General features: G+C 36.7%; 1 protein-coding gene across 1 annotated transcript in view; it reads right to left on the reverse strand.

The window, feature by feature from the left end:
• The window catches only part of LOC139725510 (A disintegrin and metalloproteinase with thrombospondin motifs 6-like), a 40,257-nt gene extending 34,521 nt beyond the window's left edge, over positions 1-5,736 (reverse strand). Inside the window, exons 1-5 of the mRNA XM_071636594.1 lie at positions 5,685-5,736; positions 2,831-2,979; positions 2,232-2,406; positions 1,383-1,528; positions 595-678 (exon numbers count right to left, since the gene is read on the reverse strand). Coding sequence (XP_071492695.1) covers positions 595-678; positions 1,383-1,528; positions 2,232-2,406; positions 2,831-2,979; positions 5,685-5,736 — 606 coding nt within the window. The remainder of the gene's footprint in view (positions 1-594; positions 679-1,382; positions 1,529-2,231; positions 2,407-2,830; positions 2,980-5,684) is intronic.
• Positions 5,737-21,204: the final 15,468 nt, after the last annotated feature.

Here is a 21,204-nt window from a genome sequence, read left to right on the forward strand (position 1 = left end):
TTATCTTTATTCACCTTCAAACGCAAATTAAAACAGTTATTACTTAGTGGATACACACTACCAAGCCTTTAGCAACCTTTTTACGCTCCCAGTCTTTTGTCCTTGTCCGCAGCACCAAGTTACTTAAGTTATTTCATGGTACCGATACATCTTTTAATAGTACAGCATTTTTGTTATTCAAACACTGCGAGATTTGTATGCAGTCTGGTTTGTGCGATATCTATGTGGTTCATTAGTTTAATACTCATCTATTTTTTTGTACTGGTGTAATTTTTGTTGGTCAAGACAAACATATCCGTTCTCCGTGTAAAATTATATGCCTATGAACTCGGGAACCTACAGTTTTACAAGCTTTAAAGCTTTTATGTAGGCCCCATCATATTTCTTATACTTACTAGTGATATTTTCATACGATGTGACCATGTACATTTGTGTCAAGTATATTTTCTTTTTCTTTTTCTTCTACAATCAAAAGACATGATTGTATATATTTTGTACTCTTGTTTTGTTGTCAATAATTTTGTAATGTCATCATTGAGAAAATGGAAATATGAAATAAATTTGAACTGAATTTGAATATTATTAAAAACTTACTTGATCCGTCTCCAACACCACACATCGCACCACGTGTAGCGAGATACTCGCGGAGATAGACGCACTGCGGAACGCACCTGCCGCCTGTATAATAACAATTATTATTGAGCAAACATACGGGCTTTATATGACGTCACACTTTCCGCTCATCGACAATAAGTACCAAGGTATACAGCCTGTGTTTTCATCTCTCGCGTACATGATACTTCTTATCTACTGTAGATATTAACACATCAGCCAGAACTTTTAACATCAGTATGCAATGTATCTGCTCATTTCAGAAAACTTTTTTCACTCTTGGATATCAGGGACGTTTGGCCTCAGAATTAAGTAACAAACTACAACGTGATCGCTAACTCCCTGCCGCGTATCAACTTAACAAACTGACAAATAAAAACACCAAGTATTACCGCTTCGCTCAGAATATACTGAGTCTCCCTTACCCCTCCCCCTCTCTAGCTCTCTCTCTCTAGCTCTCTCTCTCTCCCCCCCTCTATCTCTTCCTTTACCTAGCGACGGAAAATGATTCGACCGCTGTCAATCATATTTTTCCCCTGGGTAAAGGCAAGCATTCAAGAATTGGTATGGGTACATTGCAAATCACAAAAGGCCTAACTTAATAAATTAACTCACAATGGACCTCCTGAAAGAATTATACTTTCACATTCCACAAAACTTACGGACATATTGGATCACTTGGAAGCATGTAAGGAAGTTCAAAGTATATATATTTCTGTTTTGCACCGGATTGTCGATGTCACATTCACTCAAAATGATGAGGCACTCACAATGGACATCACCGTCTTCAGATAATTCTCCAGTTCGTTGCCATGGTAACCAACCATTGTTGAGTCGGCGACCACCATCAGCTCAATGTATTTGTGATTCCCGCCAAGTACATCTGGCGCTGAGCGCCTGACTATCTCACTCTTGACTTCGAGAAGATAAAATAAGGAAACAAAGTTGCGACTAGTGACGTGGATTGACTGAATATACTAGAAGGGAATACAATTTGAAAACTTAGAAAGCATTTTTACTAAGTCTTATTGGCTGCTTAGAGCCACCATAGTGCATATCTAGAGGATGTTTCTGTGCAAAAGTAAAACAACGATGGAAAAGACCTTTTTTTTTTGAAAATCGAGTGTTCCTCTCTTCTAATATGGATACTCATTCATGCAATACTTGACAAATCCAAGTTTGATAAGAGATACTAAAAGAAGGAATGAAGTACCAAACGTGATGAAATCTAACAAATTACCAAAATGACCGAAGCAAAAATCGCTTTTGACGATTAATGACGAAAAAAAATAATTTAAAGAAGGTGAATTCTCTTCGAAAGTAAACCTCACTTGAAAGTGCTTCCTTATTCCCAGCCCCAAAAGAAAGATGACTCTTGTTTTAAGCCATAGATCAGGTGTACTTAAAGGTAATAACACTGTCCGTCGTGTCTCCAGTTTGGAGTTCAATCAGTGAACCGTTAGGAATGACGTGAAACAAGTCGCTTCACTTAGAAAGATTCATATAATTTTATGTGTTTTCTGTTTATCATTTTGAGCACATGGTTTCATTAAACAGTTTATAAATGTACTGCGCCAGTTCTCACAATAAGAGTATTGGAAATATACATACATACGTACCGCCTACACTTGTTCGCCTTCGCATCCCAACGTAACCATGGCAACTGGTGCGCGGTCGTCTCACGGCAAGATGCGGGTAAATAGGGTAATCACCGCCTCTCGACAGCTCACCTCCGAATCTCTCCGGGACCTCTCTGATGAAGAAATCTGAATCCGTTGTGGAGACCAGCCCGTTCTGTAGTAAATGATAATGGCAGAACGAATTAGATGGACAGCACAGAAGTGAACAGAGAGAAAATATCAAGAATAAAGGGGCTCTATAGGACGCATGCGTATTCATGTAATGCATCATGTAATACATTTATTCCTAATATGCATATTCACCATTCGTCTGACTTCCGATGCGATGGAGTCCAAATCATGACATTACGTTTTACTTTCCTGTCGTAACATCTACTTCCACATCTGGAAAGTCTAACAATTCTGCCAGTGGTGTGAATGTTGACCCAAGGGGAAAAATAGTAATTGGGAAGGTTAGTAGGTTTAGTTGTTGCGCGAAATCAACTAGTATCAGCAGAGCCAGCAGAGTAACCTTATCATAACTGTGGTGAAACTGACAGTGGTAGCAAGAATTATGATTGTAGTGATATCGTCTTTACCAAGTGACCTTTGCACACACTGATCTCGATCGCTGATTGGTTGTCTCCAATGATGTCACCCCGATAGTGGCAATTAGACCGTTGAGCACGAAGTGACGAGCGCCCTCTAGTGTGCTGGTGATGAATTAAAAGACTTGGAGAGAAGACATCTGATGGAATATCAAAATAAAGATCAATGATTCATAAGTCTTAATTCTTTGTTTTCAATGTGGGGGTGGGAAATGGGGGCAACGTTTAAATAGTTTTGGTATATTATCATCCTAGATAACCTAATCGAGCTGACAAGTTTGAATGTTAACCAACTTTATGTATGAAATACTTTAACGTAGGGAAATTTTAATTTCTTACTGTAGTATAGGCGAACTCAAAAAGTGCTCAGAATTCAAGTTAAATCGCTTCTGGTTGCCAAGTAAGATGCTGTTCATAACGGTCAATGCATTAAGCGAGAACTTGCATCCAAAATACTTGCTTGTTGCACTTTTTGAAATGTAGTAAATGAAATACATCTGTGATGTTAAGTGATTTCTGAAATAAAACAGAGAGATAACGATTTTTTTTTTTTGGCTCGAAAGACCATCGACTAACACAAAGCGTGTAGAATGCAATATTTTTGAGATGACACCCTCAAATTTTATCATCATGAACGATTTTTGTGATTAACATTTTTTTTTGTCTCATAACATACCGAAAAGTCTACTGTTATGAGAGGCAAACTGAAGTCCAAAAGATAACGTACAAATTTTTACTTCTTATAGCTTCTTGTCATTACACACATATCACACCGTCATCTTTCTTTAACCGCAGCACGTGTTTTCTCCCGAAAGCAATCAGCGCGTAATAAAGTAGTCCCGACACATCACGGCTTGTTTTCCACTGGTGGAAAGTTCGGCGATGTTCTGTTGGTCTTTGCGTTTCTTTTGTCAGTTGTCTTGGGTACACTATTTCGTATTCTGGAACTTAGGAGAAGAATAAGGAGAATACACATTACATATAACAGAGCTTGCTCATGTTCTTCAAAAACGTGCAATCAGAATTATCGCAAAATCTCAACCCTTAACTCATACACAGCCTATATTTGAAGAAGTTTAGATTATTGTTAATATACTATCTGCATTTTTATGTACTCGTACCTTAATGATATCTTGCCCAAAATTTTCGGCAACTGTTTCACTCTTACTCAGGTTAGAAATACATATAATACTAGGCAATTTCACAATTTGTATATTCCAAATCATAGATAATATAATCAGACGAACAATATATCATGCTGGTTCTTTTTATGAAATGCCTTACCGAATGGCTTTAAGTGTACGAACAGTCTGAATTTATTCAAGAAAAGATATAGCATACATCTATTAAGTCAATAATTTTTCTGCTTTATATGATTTTTAATTATGTTATTCAATTCAATTCAAAGTTTATTTCATTTTTCGACAAAACATATGTTTCACTTCTTTTGATAACAGAGAATTAGGTAAATAGAACATAGTGAAACGAAAAGACTGTACAACAATTGAGGACCTATAGTAATCATATATTGTATAGTAAAAAAGAAACAGACAGTTATTATGCATTTGAGGATTAACACATTGTGCTAACTTGCTTTGTTGTCTTGCCTCCTGTCGGTTTTGCACTTTGTAGTGTCTTCTGTTTAAGTTTTTATGTGTGTTTGGTCTTGTCCATATAGTTGAATATATTTCTTGGGGATTGACCTTGAAAGGCTGGTTTAAGCCTATGTTGATTCCTCCACTTCTCTTACAGCCTATAGATATGTTTTAAATGTATTTCATTTGCCTTACGATGTACGCTGTATTGTACAATGTAACTGTATTTTTTTATCAGATTTGTAGAAATAAATTGAATTGAATTGAATTGAGTTGATATGAATTGAATGTAATTTCTATTTTCACCATTGGTGTCAAACACTGCGAGTAATGTAATTCGCAGTTGCAAAATCATGATTGCTATCTCAACGTATGTTGTAAATTAATTTCTGCTTGGGTTATCCTCATCAATCTTCTCTGTTTCTTCTTCTTGCGTCTGGGTCAACAGCTCTTCCAAGACACCCACTGCCATTCGCGGCAAAAAATATCTTCTAAGATGAGCGATGGATGGAGAAACAGGACCGGGCGTTCACCCGCTGGCTAAACTACATCTAAACCCCCGGAGGTGGGCACGCCCAAGGACCCCAACAAGTGCAGTGGTGATTGTTTGTACATGATCAAAGGATGTGTATTATTGCTATCTCTCATTAAGACATACATTGTATTGATATGTGTACATACAAAGGGTATCCATTCATAATTTTCCCCCTGGTCTTTGCATTCTACAGGTTAAACTGAACTGCTTCATAAAAACTACCTAAAACGACGTGTTTTTTTTTTTTTTTTTTTTTTGGTTCACATTGCGATGCTCGGGTTTTTGCCGTCAGGAAGTTTATAAAGCAAGGACGAGGAAGAAGAGTAAAGAATAAGACAGGCTGAATACTTACAAACATTCCATAATTCCAGGACATTTCAATGTCTGTATAAATAATAGAATACAGTCTTACTCTTGGTTGTTTATACAGAAGCGTTATTAAAGTAATCAAAACCACGATGATAACGGAGAAGTGGTAATTCTATTGAGATACGATAACAGTAGGTAACAATCATGGCGACAATGATGATAATATAACTATAAAATCGCAAAAACAAAATGTCACGATGTGAGGTGGAAAGAATATGAATATTACGGTGACGACACCACTATCTTTATTTAACTCAGACAAATGGAGCGCAATATCTTGTATCTTGTAGCTCCTTTATTAGAAAATAAATATTTTAAAAATCGTAACATACTGGTATTCCCTTACCATCCGAGGGCGCTCTAACCCCAAACCAGTCCACCAGTTCTTCATCCGACATGTAGTGATGAATCTATAAGGGAATGTGTAGATCAATATAGTATCATAACAATTATAATCATAGTGCACACCATAACTATACACACGTTTTACACGTTCCACATATGGAAGTGTTTCCTTACAATGTAATTGTAATGGACATAAAATCATAGATTCATTATTAGTATCCATGGCCTAAACAGACTTCCGGGCACCCTGAAGCCATGCACTTACACTTGATGGAAAATTGCAATTACAAGAAAGGCGACCACCACGTTAAGACATCCAATCTCACCGTGTGTTGCTGCTTTAGAGACGATCCCTCAACTATATACAGAAGAAAGACAGCGACAAGTGCCAGATAGATGCTCAAATCCATTTCCCGCGCGCTTCCCGCTTTCCGTTTGAACCAGACAATCACGCTTTATACATACTCTCTATAGTTTGAGACCGAGTAGATCTACACCACTTAGATTTGAATAGGCAGTGGCGTAACCCATGTCAAGACACAATCACATGGGTTGAAAAATATGCATCCCAACATACTGGTATCCCCAACGTAAGAGCTATGGTATCTTGGCGCACCTGTTGTTTAGTGTGAAATAATTTCTTTTCTCTCGAGAATACCAAATGTATTATTCCTGTCAGGACAAATCGTAGGAATGTATTGAAAGGGGTTTCTGGTTCGAGGCATGCATAAAAGCGTAGTCCTAAGGCTGCGTTCACATAGAAGTATTCGGTATTCGGTATTCGGTATTCGCTATTCGCTATTCGCTATTCGCTATTCGGGCACCGAGTAAACCATCACCCGCACCGTCAAATCACCATCCCATGCAGTGAGGATTTCTTCCTCCTACATCCCAGCAAATCTTATTAACAATTTCTAAATTGCATCAGAATGTCAGTCTACATGCTTATTTTTGCTAAAGGGCAAATCCAGACCAAAATTGTCATTATTTCATAAACGAGAGACGGTATACGCTGCAAGAAAATCGAACAAGCTCGATTCCCACTTTGCTATACTATTCGCAGCTATTCGGTACTTTCGAATAGTGCCCTCTTATGTGAACCGGTGTGAGGAAATCCTATCGTTCGATTCAAGCTATTCGCGTGCCCTCGAAAACGAGCCCCGAATACCCGAATAGTATACTTCTATGTGAACGCAGCCTTATAGAAAGGGAATGGTGACTTTAGCTTGCAGTGGTTGCATTCGTGATGCACTTTGAAGTACAATCTGTAATACGAATCTTTTGCCCTCAATTAGAAGACGAAGTATTAACAAAGGTCACAAAAGTTCAAAACTTTTTTCTTTCATTATGATTCAGGGAAGAAAAATACAATGTCGTAAAGATGATAATGATAATCATAATGGATATGATCATGACAAACATGAAAATACCAGTGAAGATGAATACCGAGTACTTAAAGTGCAATGATGATAATAGTGAAAATGGGGGAAAAAACCACACAATATGATTTGGACCCAACAATCAGAACAAAAATGACATCAGCGTTAATTTAATAGCAATAATGAAAATGATCATTAATAATGTCCATTACCATGATAAGGTAGCCACAAAGCTCTTTACTTCAACAGTACGGATAGTCAGTAACACTGAGTGATGCTAATCCATATTATAATGATTTTTATAGACCCGCTTCAAGGCAGGCACACATTTTGGTACGGTGAAGAAATTCTCTCGAATTTTAAGACACCGTACACACTATCTGATATCATGAATTAAAAAAAAAGATGAAATGGCTAAAATTAACAGTGGAATCCAAATTGTTAATAACATTTTTTTTTTTTGTGCTTATCGTGGTAATCAATCTGAATAAGTTATCGTTAGGCTTTTATATGGATAACAAAATATATATTTTTCCACGAAATCCAGGTGTTAAAAATGCTTACCGGTACCTGACAATGGCTCCCCCTGACAATACAGATAATACATGGGTAATAGTAATGACAGGGAACACGGAACACCAGTCCTGTCAGTACTCTCACCAAAGAGGTTACCCTTGATAAACAACACAAGATTAGTTATCGTCATGCCCATTCGGTTTATTCGCTTTTACTATGCATCTGAAATCAACTTGAATATTGGGCGACATGGCACTCTTTAAACCTTAGTAAACTAGGTTTACGACAGCAACTAACGGGTCAAAAGAACTTGTTACTGGCTTCGGTATGATTGGAGCGAGACGGTTTGTATGTGTGTGTGTGACACCATCAGGCATTAATTGTACGTGTGTGAGTGGCCGACGTTGACCAACTGTGCCGGTAATTTAGTGAAGATGAATAATCGTCGAGGGGATATTGAAATTTTTATCAGGAAATTAAGATATCCTGAAAGACCGCGGGCATCCTATTAAAATATGCCACGATGACCATCGTGGACAGACAAAAAGAAAAAGAAAAAGAGAAGTAGGACTTCTTAGCTCCTAAGCAGAGGGGCATTCATTTGTGATATCTCCCGTTGAAAGACGCATGGGATGAGTGTCTCCGTGTGTAAGACCATTGGAATCGCCGCACTATAGGAAACTCTCGGTAAAAGGACTATTATGTTTGTTATTAAGTTATATACTCCTTGTGGTCTAAATCATATTTGGAATGCTTTTAACACCCACTCACGTCAACTCTCTGTTGTAGCGTTTTGTTGCGGATATCAATAGGCATGATAGACCACTCTTGGTGGCAATTTGGGGCATTATATAGTGCAGGAGTAATCACTTTATTGTCCAAGAAAAGTCAATCTAGTAACAAGAACTTTTAATTTTATCCGTTAAGAAACCGCAAACGAAGTGGCTAATTTCTTATTTCCACAGCATACGATATAGTCTGAGAGCTGGCTGCTGGTCAATTTACCCCATCAAGCCCAAAAGGTTTGACCCCTCATAGTTGCTGGGGCCACCCTCCTCACTGAAAAAATGCGCGTCAGCCTGGTCCCTGAGGGCGGGTTCGGCCCCCAGGGACCCCCCGAAAAGGCCCTCCGGCGGGTGTAATTTACCCCATGGAGCCCATGGACCAAACTTGGCCTAAATGAATGTCCTATGGGTGTACATAATTAAAAAATAAAAACTGACAAAATATCTGGTCGGGAAAGGGGTTGCCAGACCACTTGTTTGGATGCATAAAACCTTGTTTTCGGTCAAGGAGTCTGCACCAAGACTACACTGTCCCATAGGTCCTGTACTGTAGCGTCTCCCACCAATCTCCAGTTAGTGCATGTAGTAGTCTTGGCGCAGACTCCTTTACGCCCAACAAGGGTTTGTGCCTGCAAACTACCCGCTGTACCCTGGGAACCAGGGGAGTTTGCATGCACAATTTGACCACACACACACACACACACACACACACACACACACACGCACACACGCACACACGCACACACGCACACACGCACACACACACACACACACACACACAATGTTCACACATTACTCTATTGTATATACCATAACACTAAACATAAGTGTAGGTTTCTCAGTAATACAGCCATAATACCTGGCACACAATTAATGTCAGACCTATAAGATGTTCACACCTTTTGAAGTTTTACATTGATACTATCAGTGAACCTCAAGCAGGTACACTGAGGAAATTTTGAAATTTGTGTGAAATTGTATTGTGTTTTACTGGCCACACAACCTGCTTATGCTTTGTTATGTATCCACCTTATAAGAAAACAATATATATATATATATATATATACACACACATGTATGAGTAGACTTCAGTTATATATGCCTCAAATCATGCATCATACTGTATGACTAAAATATGAAATTATGTTTGATGTTTGTATGAACAAACATGCCAAATACTGTTCAGTTCAGGAATCATAGCCTGCGACTGTAACAGGCATGTGCAATGCTTATCAGGCCTACATTATGTAAATTATGTAAGCTTTAGTCTTCCATAGAGTGCAATGGATGGCTTGATGTGTAATTGCCAGTTTTGAATGGCAATTAAATCATAAACATGAACTACATTGTAACTGTACATGGTATATTACACCCTGAAAGTATTACCTTTTTTTTTGGGGGGGGGGGGGAGGAAGGGCAGGTAGACAAAGTATCTCATAAATGAGGAGTTGACAAAAATTCTGATATAAAAGAGAACACAAGAACACAACATGTAAATGCTCTCAACGTGCATAATATTGTTAAAGAAAAGAGATTAAGCGAACATTTCATTTAGCTGTTAATTTTGTGTTTCAACATTGTATGTGTATGTCCAGGGTTAATGGCAATCATACTATATATGGTGCGCTGTTTGCAGTATGTGACACCATAGGTTGAGTTTTGTTTGTGTGGGGCTGGGGAACTAAAGATGAAGTATCTCCAGAAATAAGGAGTTGACAAACATGCTGATATAAAGAGACCACAAGACCAAGTTGATACTCTCAGCCTATATGCTATATAAAAAGAGAGCTATTTAGCTGATGATTTGATGTTTCAGCTTAGTCACGGTGTACTGGTCACGGTCAATTGCAGTGTTTGCAGTATGTGACACCATTTGTGTGGGGCTTAGAACTACTATGAATAAAAAGTATCTCCAGAAATTAGAATTTGACAAAAAAAAAAAAAAAGTGCTGAAGATATAAAGAGAACACAAGATCAAAGTAAATGCTCCCAGCCTTTTATTTTCATTACAGAAAGTTAGCATTCTATTGTGAAGCTTGTTATTTGATGTTTCAAGGAAGTTCAGCAATACATGTATACAATTTATATAGAACACCATAATTGTGTTCATAAGTCTTACGCAGATATTTGTCCCAAACTATGAGGTGTCTACTGCTGAGTATGAAAATGGATCAATATCATTTCCAAAACCATTAATCTCCTTCCTGAACATGCTGAATGTTATGTTATGCAGTTTATTCTGATTTGGAATCTATTAGAGTCAAATATGAAAGGAATGTTTTAATGGATGCTGTAACCCTTGCCTATTTTATACATCAAAGGGTGGTTTTCATAGCCAAAAACACAAAAAGTTATTAGTTTGAGGTTTTCAAAAGAATCTTATATGAGGATATGAGGATTGAGACTTGTTATTTGTACATGTATTTAAAAGAGGATATCAAGCAGGAGAAAGAGAAGTAATCCAAGCTAAATCTGACTTTTTGACATAAACTTTATTTAAGGTATGTTTAATGCACTGCAGTGATGATGAAAACGTTTACTTAAATGTGTTATACAACTGGCCTTTAGTGCTGTTGTGGTTGGTCTGAAACTGAAGTCTATTCATAACAAAAGTTTTATTTCAGCATTTTCTGAAAAGCTCTATTTGTGTCTCATAAGGTGAATACATCATACAGAAAAAGTAGGCTGTGTGACCAGTAAAACAAAATACAACTTCACACAAATTTCAAATTTCTTCAGTGTTCCTTAAAGGTGTATTGATAGTATCCATGTAAAACATTCAAAAGGTATGAACATCTTATATGTCTGACATTAATTATGTGCCAGGTATTATGGCTGTAATATTAAGAAACCTAAATAACATGTTTAGTGTTATGGTATATACTACATAGAGGCATGTGTGAGCATGTGTGTGTGTGTGTGTGTGTGTGTGTGTGTGTGTGTGTGTGTGTGTGTGGTCAAATTGTGCATGCAAACTACCCTGGTTCCCAGGGTATAAACGGGTAATTTGCAGGCACAACCCTTGTTGGGTGTAAAGGAGTCTGCGCCAAGACTACTACATGCACTAACTGGAGACTGGTGGGAGACGCTACAGTACAGGACCTATGGGACAGTGTAGTCTTGGCGCAGACTCCTTGACCGAAAACAAGGTTTTGTGCGTCCAAACAAGTGGTCTGGCAACCCCTTTCCCGACCAGATATTTTGTCAGTTTTTATTTTTTGATTATGTACACCCATAGGACATTCATTTAGGCCAAGTTTGGTCCATGGGCTCCATGGGGTAAATTACACCCGCCGGAGGGCCTTTTCGGGGGGTCCCTGGGGGCCGAACCCGCCCTCAGGGACCAGGCTGACGCGCATTTTTTCAATGAGGAGGGTGGCCCCAGCAACTCTGAGGGGTCAAACCTTTTGGGCTTGGTGGGGTAAATTGACCAGCAGCCAGCTCTCAGACTAATAGGTTATCAATGGAGTCTTCCAAGTAGGCATTTCGTAATCCGACGAAAAGTATCGTGAATTGTTTTTGTTACATGTCGTGTTTATCCACTCTGCACATTTTGTTTTGGAATCAACCACCTGTTCATGAATGAGCATGAGTGTCAAGCTATGCGAAGGGTTGTTTGATTAAAATTTACATAACAATATTATGGGCTTGTTTCCACCTGTCAACAGCCATGCATGTCACGTTTTTAAGCTGCTTCCACCTGTTCATGAAGGTGGTTATCGATTGATTCAAGAACAGTGACGGAGGGTAACATTCTTGGATACGTTACGTCATAAATCTGAGAGTGTGTAAAAATGCTTGCGACCGACTGTAACCGACTAGCACGCTTTTTTTTCTTCGCACGAAACAAGTAGGGCATTGGATTTCCTCATTCGCTCGTTTAACAGTACTTACGGGGGAACACTGGGATGCTCGACTCAGAGTCCATAAAGAATATACATGAGGGGATATAATTATACAAACAATAAAGATTAAAAAAAGAGATAAATCGACGAACGAACTAGCAAGCTCATTACATGGGTTTTTCTTAGATGATAATATGTCATTTCATGAACATTGCTAAAGCTTCCCTATGTAGGAGAGCCAATTAATAATGTATTAAAGAAATATCATTTTAAATACGATAATTGCTGCGATCTGATTGTAAAAAAGAACTTTGGTGACTTTTATGCTTGTATGAAATTAATACAAGACTATGACATGTATGAAATGTAACTTAAAAAGGCGATTTCGATACCGAAATTGGATTTAACTACATACCACTTGCGTAGAATACTCACGAAACGATACCAATGGGGCTATTTTTTTTATATTCATGTTCCATATTCCACATTTCGTACAAGTTTTATATTCCATTTGATTTGAAGCAGAATTGATTTACACACAATGGTAAGTTTGAACCAATAATGCACAAATGTATACGGACATATAATTAACGTGTAATATGAGGAACCCACTAAAAAGCAAAGCTTGTAGGATGTGGGCTGCAAAAATATAACATTTTGAGGGTTTTAGTACAATATATCAAAGTCAGAAGTGACGTAACATGCAGAATTCAAGATATCGAGAATATAACAATGTTTACGGGATGTACAAAGTATAGTATATAATGTTTATGATTAACTTATGGTATAAATGCTAAGAAAAATAGCAAGTTGATCAAACTGATGAGGTCATCCGAGCGAGGCATCATTTGAGTATATGCAATAACATTTTCAACGGCAAAATAATTAGTCATAGGATTTTAGAAAATTGGCTTTGAGATTTTTCTTAAAGGAGCTTGAAGAACTTGAGTGCAACCGAACCGAATCTAACTCATTCCAGAAAGAAGGGCCGGTAGATGTAATTGTCTTAAGGGCTAAAACTGTACGAACAGGGGAAAAAATGATAGGATTCACTGTGTCTTGTAGGGTAAGTATGAATATCACTGTTTTTCACAAACATTGAGGAACATATACTAGCAAGGTCACCAGTATTCAACTTATACATGAAAATTCCAACATGATATAAATACAAATCAGAAATTTTTAACAATTTACTTGAAAAAAATAATTCATCCGTGTGATCAAAAAATTGTGCTCGATTTATAATCCGCAAGGCCTTTTTCTGAACCAAAAATAACGAATCAATTTTAGTCTTTGCGCAATTCCCCCAGGCTAATATTCCGTAATTCAAGTAAGGTAATAATAAAGTTGTATAAAGAGAATGCAATATTGGCTTTGGGAAGAGATATTTCAGTTTGTGAATAATTCCAACATTCTTGCACAACAATATACATATATAATCATCATGTACCTTTCATGAAAGGTTACTGTCAATATAAATACCTAAAAATTTTGTTGAATCTATTTGATTTAACTGTAAACCGTTCATTAAAACTAATCCTGGAAGAGATTTTATCGTGTTACTGAAAACCATATAATTGGTCTTATTTATGTTAAGCGACAATTTATTTGCCTGAATCCACTCAAACACCAACTTAAGTTCATTATTCAAAGAATCGAGCAAAACATAAGGATCTGAGTGAGAATAAAAGAGACTTGTATCATCTGCGAACAGAAGAAAAGACAGCAGAGAGGATGAGTTACGGAAGTCATTGATGTATAAAATGAATAAAAGAGGACCTAAGAGGGAGCCCTGTGGAACACCACAACAAATCGAGTTTATATCAGATTCATGATTATTTACGGAAACAAATTGAGTTCGACCGGTAAGATAACTTCTGAACCACTCCAAGGCCTTTCCACGAATACCGTAGTGATTTAATTTATACAAAAGATTTTCGTGATCTATTGTGTCAAAGGCCTTGGAGTAGTCCAGAAACAGACCGACTGTATGCGACTTTGTGTCTATGGCTCTTACAACTTTCTCAACCAGTAGTAATATAGCATGGGTGGTTGCATGTTTTTTCCGGAACCCGAATTGATTATCAGCTAAAATATCACATTCGTTTACAAATTTGATTAGACGATTATAAACCACCTTCTCGAGTAATTTAGAAAAGGATGACAGAAGCGAGATTGGTCGATAATATCCTAACTCATCCTCTCTGCCTTTCTAATAAATTGGAATAACTTTAGCAATTTTCATTTTAATGGGCACAATACCAGTTAATAAAGATAAATTCAAAATGTGAACTAATGGTGATAGTATTTCGTTTACAATACATTTCATGAGGTGATTAGAAATCCCATCATGACCTGTACTCTTCTTGGGGCTAAAAGAATTGACAATATCTACGACCTCTGTTTCAAGTACTGGGAGAAAAAATAAAGACTGTGGATTGGAATTTAAAAGGTAAGAATGAAAGGGTCTGTGTACAGATGAAATATTGCGGGCCAGATTCGGACCAATATTAACAAAAAAAAAAAGAGTTGAATGTTTCCGCAATTTCCACATTATCTGTTAAATTCTTCCCTTCACAAAGGATATTATCAATAATACCCTTATCTACACGTTTATGAATAACACTATTTATTACATGCCAGGTAGATTTTGCATCTGACTTGTGCTGTTCAAACAAAGAACAAAAATAATCTTTTTTTTTTTTGCTTTACGCAACAGGGATGTAAGAGTATTCCGATATTTAATGTACTTTGATTTGTTCAAAGCTGTATTACGTGATTTATATCTGTAAAATAAAGTATTTTTCTGTTTATGGATCTAAGTAAAGCTTTTGTTATCCAGGGTGAGCGCGGAACTGTTTTGTAGTTTCCTCTTTGATTTCTCAAAGGGAAATGCAAGATAAGTGATATAAAGGTACCAAAATATTCATAAATCTGTCGTACGCGTCATTCGGATCAGTGGAGTTTAAAACCTCATTCCAGTCAATTTCGGATAAACTTTGTTTGAACAGCTGGATATTATGATCGGAGAACACTCGTGATTGCGATAAATTTTTACACACCTTTTGTTTATGCGATTCAGGTATAGTAGGAATGGAAGAAACTATAACGGGAAAATGATCTGATACGTCCGTAACAGCGATACATTGATCATCATAATCATGGCTGTTTTTTTTTTGTTTTTCCATAAGCTTTTATTGATTCCATATTCAATACAATTTCATGATAAATTGAATTACATGCATTACAGAATCCACGATTCAACAAAACACAATTATAATAAAATCAAGCCAAACTGTACTTTCAACAGGAACAGTGCATTCGTAAAGAAAATACAATGTACCGAAAAAACCCCCATACACTACAATTGTGTACTTACTTACTTTCATTAAAATCAAATGGAGCTGTCCTTTTAGCATGAAAGCGCATTCATAAAAAAAGAATATTTATATTAAATGGAGCTGTACTTTCAGCATAACGGTGCTTCATAAAAAAAAAAATCTAACACATCAATATGCACCCAAATAGAATCGATATACAACCAAATGGAATCGATATTCCCTTTAATCACCCCCTCCCCCTCCCCCTTCCCCTCCCTCTCCCCACTACCCTTCCCCTCCCTTCCCCCCTTCCCCGTGGACATCTGGCTCCGGGTCCTTCCATACTTATTTTCAAATTTCCCCGATTACTAAAATGAATGGTTAAAGTTCCCCTCATTGATGCTAATTTCTTTTCCTCAAATCTATCCTCTAAAATATTATTTTTTATTTCATTATATGTAGGCGGCTTTCCATATTCTCTACTTTTAAAAATCAAATATTTAACCAAAATTAAAATATGATTTAAAAATATGTTTAAAAATATGTTATCGATCAGTGTTGCGGAGGCTCCAAATAATCTTGTAGGCTTGGTGATACAAGGAGTGAAAGAGGATGATACCATAGTGTCAAGAAAATCACGTGTTTGTGGCTTACCATAATCAAGTAAGTCTAGGTTAAAATCTCCCATTATTTACACGTGTTTGTTGCGGAGATAGGGCGAATCTAAAATAATTTCTAAGGTTGAGATGAAATCAGAATGATTACAATTTGGGGGCTTATAAATTTCTCCTATCAATACTTTTTACCACCTGGCATACTTATGTCAATGAAAATACTTTCAATTGAATCAGACATATCATTTAGTTGGGTTATCATTTCAAATTTCAAATTATTCTTCACATAAAATGCCACACCTCCACCTCGTTTACAAACTCTGTTATTTGTTACCAGTGTGTAACCATCTAATTGTACAAGGGAAGTGAAATTTTCAGTCATCCAAGTTTCACATAATCCCAAAACTGAAAGTTTTACATTCAAAGTGTCAAGAAATGATTGTAAGTGGTCAAAATTTTTAATCAAACTCCTTATATTATAATGCAAAACTGAGAAAGTATACTCTGCTCTGAAAGACTTAAGCTGTGCTACGTGTTGCGGTAGAATATAACAAGATGTGGTTAGTTTCGGATGGAATGAAGCGTCATGACCATCATGAATGAGGTCAAGATTAGGCATATCATCATTAAGAGTATTGATATCATCAATACCGTTGGATACACTACCTAACATTTTTAACAGATATACATGGGTAAGGTAATAAGGTGGAGTAACATTGCTTGGGACCACCCTCAGAAGAGAATACAATAACATCAGATATCTCAGTTTGCTCAACCAATTTGTTACAAACTGAAATGCATATGAAGACGCACATAGTACGAGTATCGCAAGGGTGACTTGGCACCATCAGAGCCGTAGGGCAATGCACACGACAGTATGCACAAAAGAGAAAGCATGAGAAAAATGCAACTTTGAACTATCACTGAACTGACGACTCGATTTCCACAAACATAGACTCAGTTTTAAGAATACAGTAGCTGTGAATACATATTTAGGTCGCTTAGACAATTAGCTCCTTCCCAAAACTGCTATACTTTCTCGTCACAGCAAATTTCTGCAAGTGTCCCATTTTTTCCACCCTCAATTATTCCCCCTTCTCGATTTTGATCTTGTCTCAAATTAATTCCCACCATCTGCATGGAGGCGGGGTAACCTTGAATCAACGGTCTGTTGTGCTGCGATGAATTTGTATGAATCAACATGACTGCGTGTGTGTGTGTGTGTGTGTGTGTGTGTGAATCGCATACTGAAAAGGACTGATTCTTTTATGGTAAAATTAGAGTGGCTTAATTATTCTTAAAAAAAAACACCTCAACCCACATTTCACGTACAAATTTTTGACAGAATGTGAGGTATGCCATCATTGTCGTGTAATTTTTGTTTTGCCAGACCATTGACCGATTATAACGCTTTTCTATGAAAACATGAGAAGGTGTAACATTTATGTGTACATATTTTTCTCTGCTTTCTGGTTCTGTTCGGATGATTACGCGGTATATCAAAGTCAGCCTGAACGTATGTGGAAGCTATTCATTTTTTTTGTACAATCACTACGTATAGATAAGATGGAAACAAAACTCAACATTTTAACTTTTTAACACAATGAAAACATTTGAATTGTCCCTTTCAGAGAGCAACGGAAAAATATTATCCTATAGAGATGTTTCAGCAACAATACACGGGAATGCATACGTTTCATAATGAAATTCAACTTTGATTTCACAGATGAAAAATATGATAATGTGGAATATTCAATAAAGAAGATATTAGCACAATGGGTGTTAATCATTTCATTCGAGAAAAGGAAAAAGAAATTGAATCACATGATATGCGCATTGAATCTATTTCTTTTTTCATTAAGAATCCAAATCATAGTGCAAATACTCAGAAAAACCGACCCAGCGATACTTGTCTGATGAACAGAGTGATACCGCACTGTGTACACCATACCTGATGTAACCGAAGTGTATATGAAAACAAAATGAAAAGTAACATTCATATCAGATTGATATGTTGACAAAAGAATGCGGTGTCATGTTTAATGTTTGTTTTTTTTTTTAAATTAAGCGTACGATAACAGGAAAGACCGGACTCTATCATTAAACACTAATGAGGAAGTATAGCTCTATTTAAAATAGGTTAGTGTTCATGAGTTTATTATCCAAACATCTGAAATTGGATAGTTCAGGATGTAACTTGTATCCACTGGTCAGTGTATAGTGTAGCAAAATGGGAAATGGCTTCTAAAGGGACATGGGATACGTCCATTCACTGCCAAACTATAACGACACCAATGATGATAACATGAAAATAGGGAGATTTTTTGGGGGGTCAGTTTTTACGTTTTATTGCCAAATAATCCTTCTGCGAAGAAGAATGTGTCTTGTAAGAAGGAAAATACAATAACGGCTTTTAATTCCAATTCCACCATGTCTTGGCTGTGGGCTGCTTCGACGAGATGCCATCTGATGTGGTGTTACGACAGACACAAATGCAATGCACTCTACACACACACACACACACACACACACACACACACACACACACACACACACAAACACACATACACACACACACACACACACACACACATATATATATATATATATATATATATATATATATATATACATACATATACTTATATATACCTGTATATATATATATATACAGTCTGTACTCATGACTAAGTGCTGGAACAGCAAAAGCATCAAATTACATGCTAGTTTGCTAGCGTGGAAAGCTTCCCTGCCAAAGACGAGTGATGACTGTGATGATTACAAAGCTTCATATCTCTTGTACCTCTAAGAATCGTTATTTGTCACCAGAGGAACATGGTGGGCCTGGATTCAGGAAATATATGTCAACACCATGAAACAACTAGCTTATCTTGCTAAAAAGAACACACTGTCTCACAGTGTGTTCACAATGTCAGCTAAATGTGTTCACATAGCCGACTATGTGAAAACAATCGATTTTAACAGTGTGAAGGTGATTTCAGACTGTAAATTGATGATTCACATTGTGTTTACAATTTTGAAACGCTCGAATTTACCAATATGAAGAGATTTCACACTGGGTTCACATTTTTTCACACTGTGTTTCCTATTGTGTTTCACACTGTGAGACACTGTGTCCTTTCCAGCAGTGTTAAAACAATGAATGGAGACACAATATTACTGTCAATATGGTAATCAGGCCATCCGATGTTTATTTAGGAGTACATTATTGTACAAACGTGGTAAAAACATAAGTGTTTATGTGACTTTGTATAATACAAAGACGCGATAGGAGGAAGTAGATGTGCAATTGTCTTCATTATGTATAGTTACGTATACTCGTATGCAAAATAATATATGCAAATAAGCACAGAGACGGATATATATATATATATATATATATGATATATTATAGATATAATATAAACATATATATGATATATACGTGTGTACATTATGAAGAGAGAGTGAGAGAAAGAGGGACAGAGAGTTATCATCAAACTATTTCCTTCATATCAAGGCCTTGAAAATTATTATGGCAAAGGAGGAACTGGTAGAAAACTTTTACGTGTCAAGTTGTATTTGTAATTGTGGAAATGAGCATTTATATCATCCCCGTTTATTTCAAAAGTTTACTTTCCAATTCTTAAAGAGTCTGTAGCAATGTAAGAGCAACACATTTTTGAGCCAGTCACTCTTAATTGTCGAATGATTTTGTAGCAATACATAAATTTTACTATCTTAAATGTTAGTTGATAATATTTGGCTCTGCGACAAAAAGTTAAGTCTTGACTCACATCCTATCATACAAACTTCGTAATGTGTTTATCCAATGACTGTTATCATTTAGACAATATTCTATTACACCATAGTATCTTGTTACTAGTCGTGATCCCCTCATCCGCGGAGGCCTGTACAAAAGCATATTTTACAAAAAGCATGTTTTATCGTTTTAATGTGGGCTGCCTTTTTGTTTTTCTTAGAATTCTATTTTTTTTTGCTTTTGCTTGTTTTTGATCTCTTTATTTTCTTAATTCAAAGCCCCATTAGTAGCGATTTAGTACTATGGACAGTAAGACCTACAAATTCATATGATGGAATATGAATTATTCATCTGTAATCCAACCAGCTTAACTAAAAGGATTTTTAAAGCATAAGATGAGTCATGTTAGATAACAATTGCCTATACGTATTTCCGTGGAGATTTTGAATGAATTCAAAACAAAACCTGTAATTCTGCACAGCAAATGTTACTTGCAAATTAAAACATATTGCTCTATGAAATATAATTATTTATCCAAGTTCCCAAAAGAAAGTCCCGAAAAATGAACCTATAAGCTTACTTTTTGTTGCCTTTGAATTTTTAATCTGTTTGTAATGGAATTACTCCGAGTTAACAAAATCAACGAAATTTAGCCAAATCATATTTCCTTTCTTTTCAATATCAAATCTTGAAAGAGGGTATTTTGACCTTTGAAGTGATATTAGTAGCCCATCAATACATAGATGGTAGTAAACCAAGCATTTTGATTTTTTTAAAGGGGCTTTGTAGTTAAGAATTCATCGTACTGCACTGACTTCCTTTCTTTGTTTTTACATTTTGTTGTTTTTGTTTTATGTGCGACAAAAGGGGGTTTATACAACTATGGCAGCCAATGGATTATCAGTTTAACCTTACATTCTAAAAAAATCTGGGTCGGAACTGACCCGGAACCGGGTCCGTTGGGGTCACACCCCGTTCCGGGTAAAAAATGACTTGGAATTTGGTCATGAAGACCCGCAATTGGGTCACCCTGACCCAATTCATGACTCTCAATGGGGTCATATCTGACCCCATTCCTTGTCATTTCTGACCAGGAACGGGTTATGACCCCAACGGGCCCTTTGCGGGTCATTTCTGACCAGGATGTTTAGATTGTAAACTTGGTGCATACATCATTAACATTGTATTCTTGACTATCTGAAATGACATTATTGAAATGTAATCAAAGCCACCGCTGTTTATTTATCTTAATTTCTTGTGGCTTTCGCGCACACTTTTACATACTTCCTTGAAAAAAGT

This window comes from Diadema antillarum, unplaced genomic scaffold (assembly GCF_040938485.1).
Source record: "Diadema antillarum isolate AM-2024a unplaced genomic scaffold, OU_Dant_1.0 seq00000048_RagTag, whole genome shotgun sequence".
In the NCBI taxonomy this organism is placed as follows: domain Eukaryota; kingdom Metazoa; phylum Echinodermata; class Echinoidea; order Diadematoida; family Diadematidae; genus Diadema; species Diadema antillarum.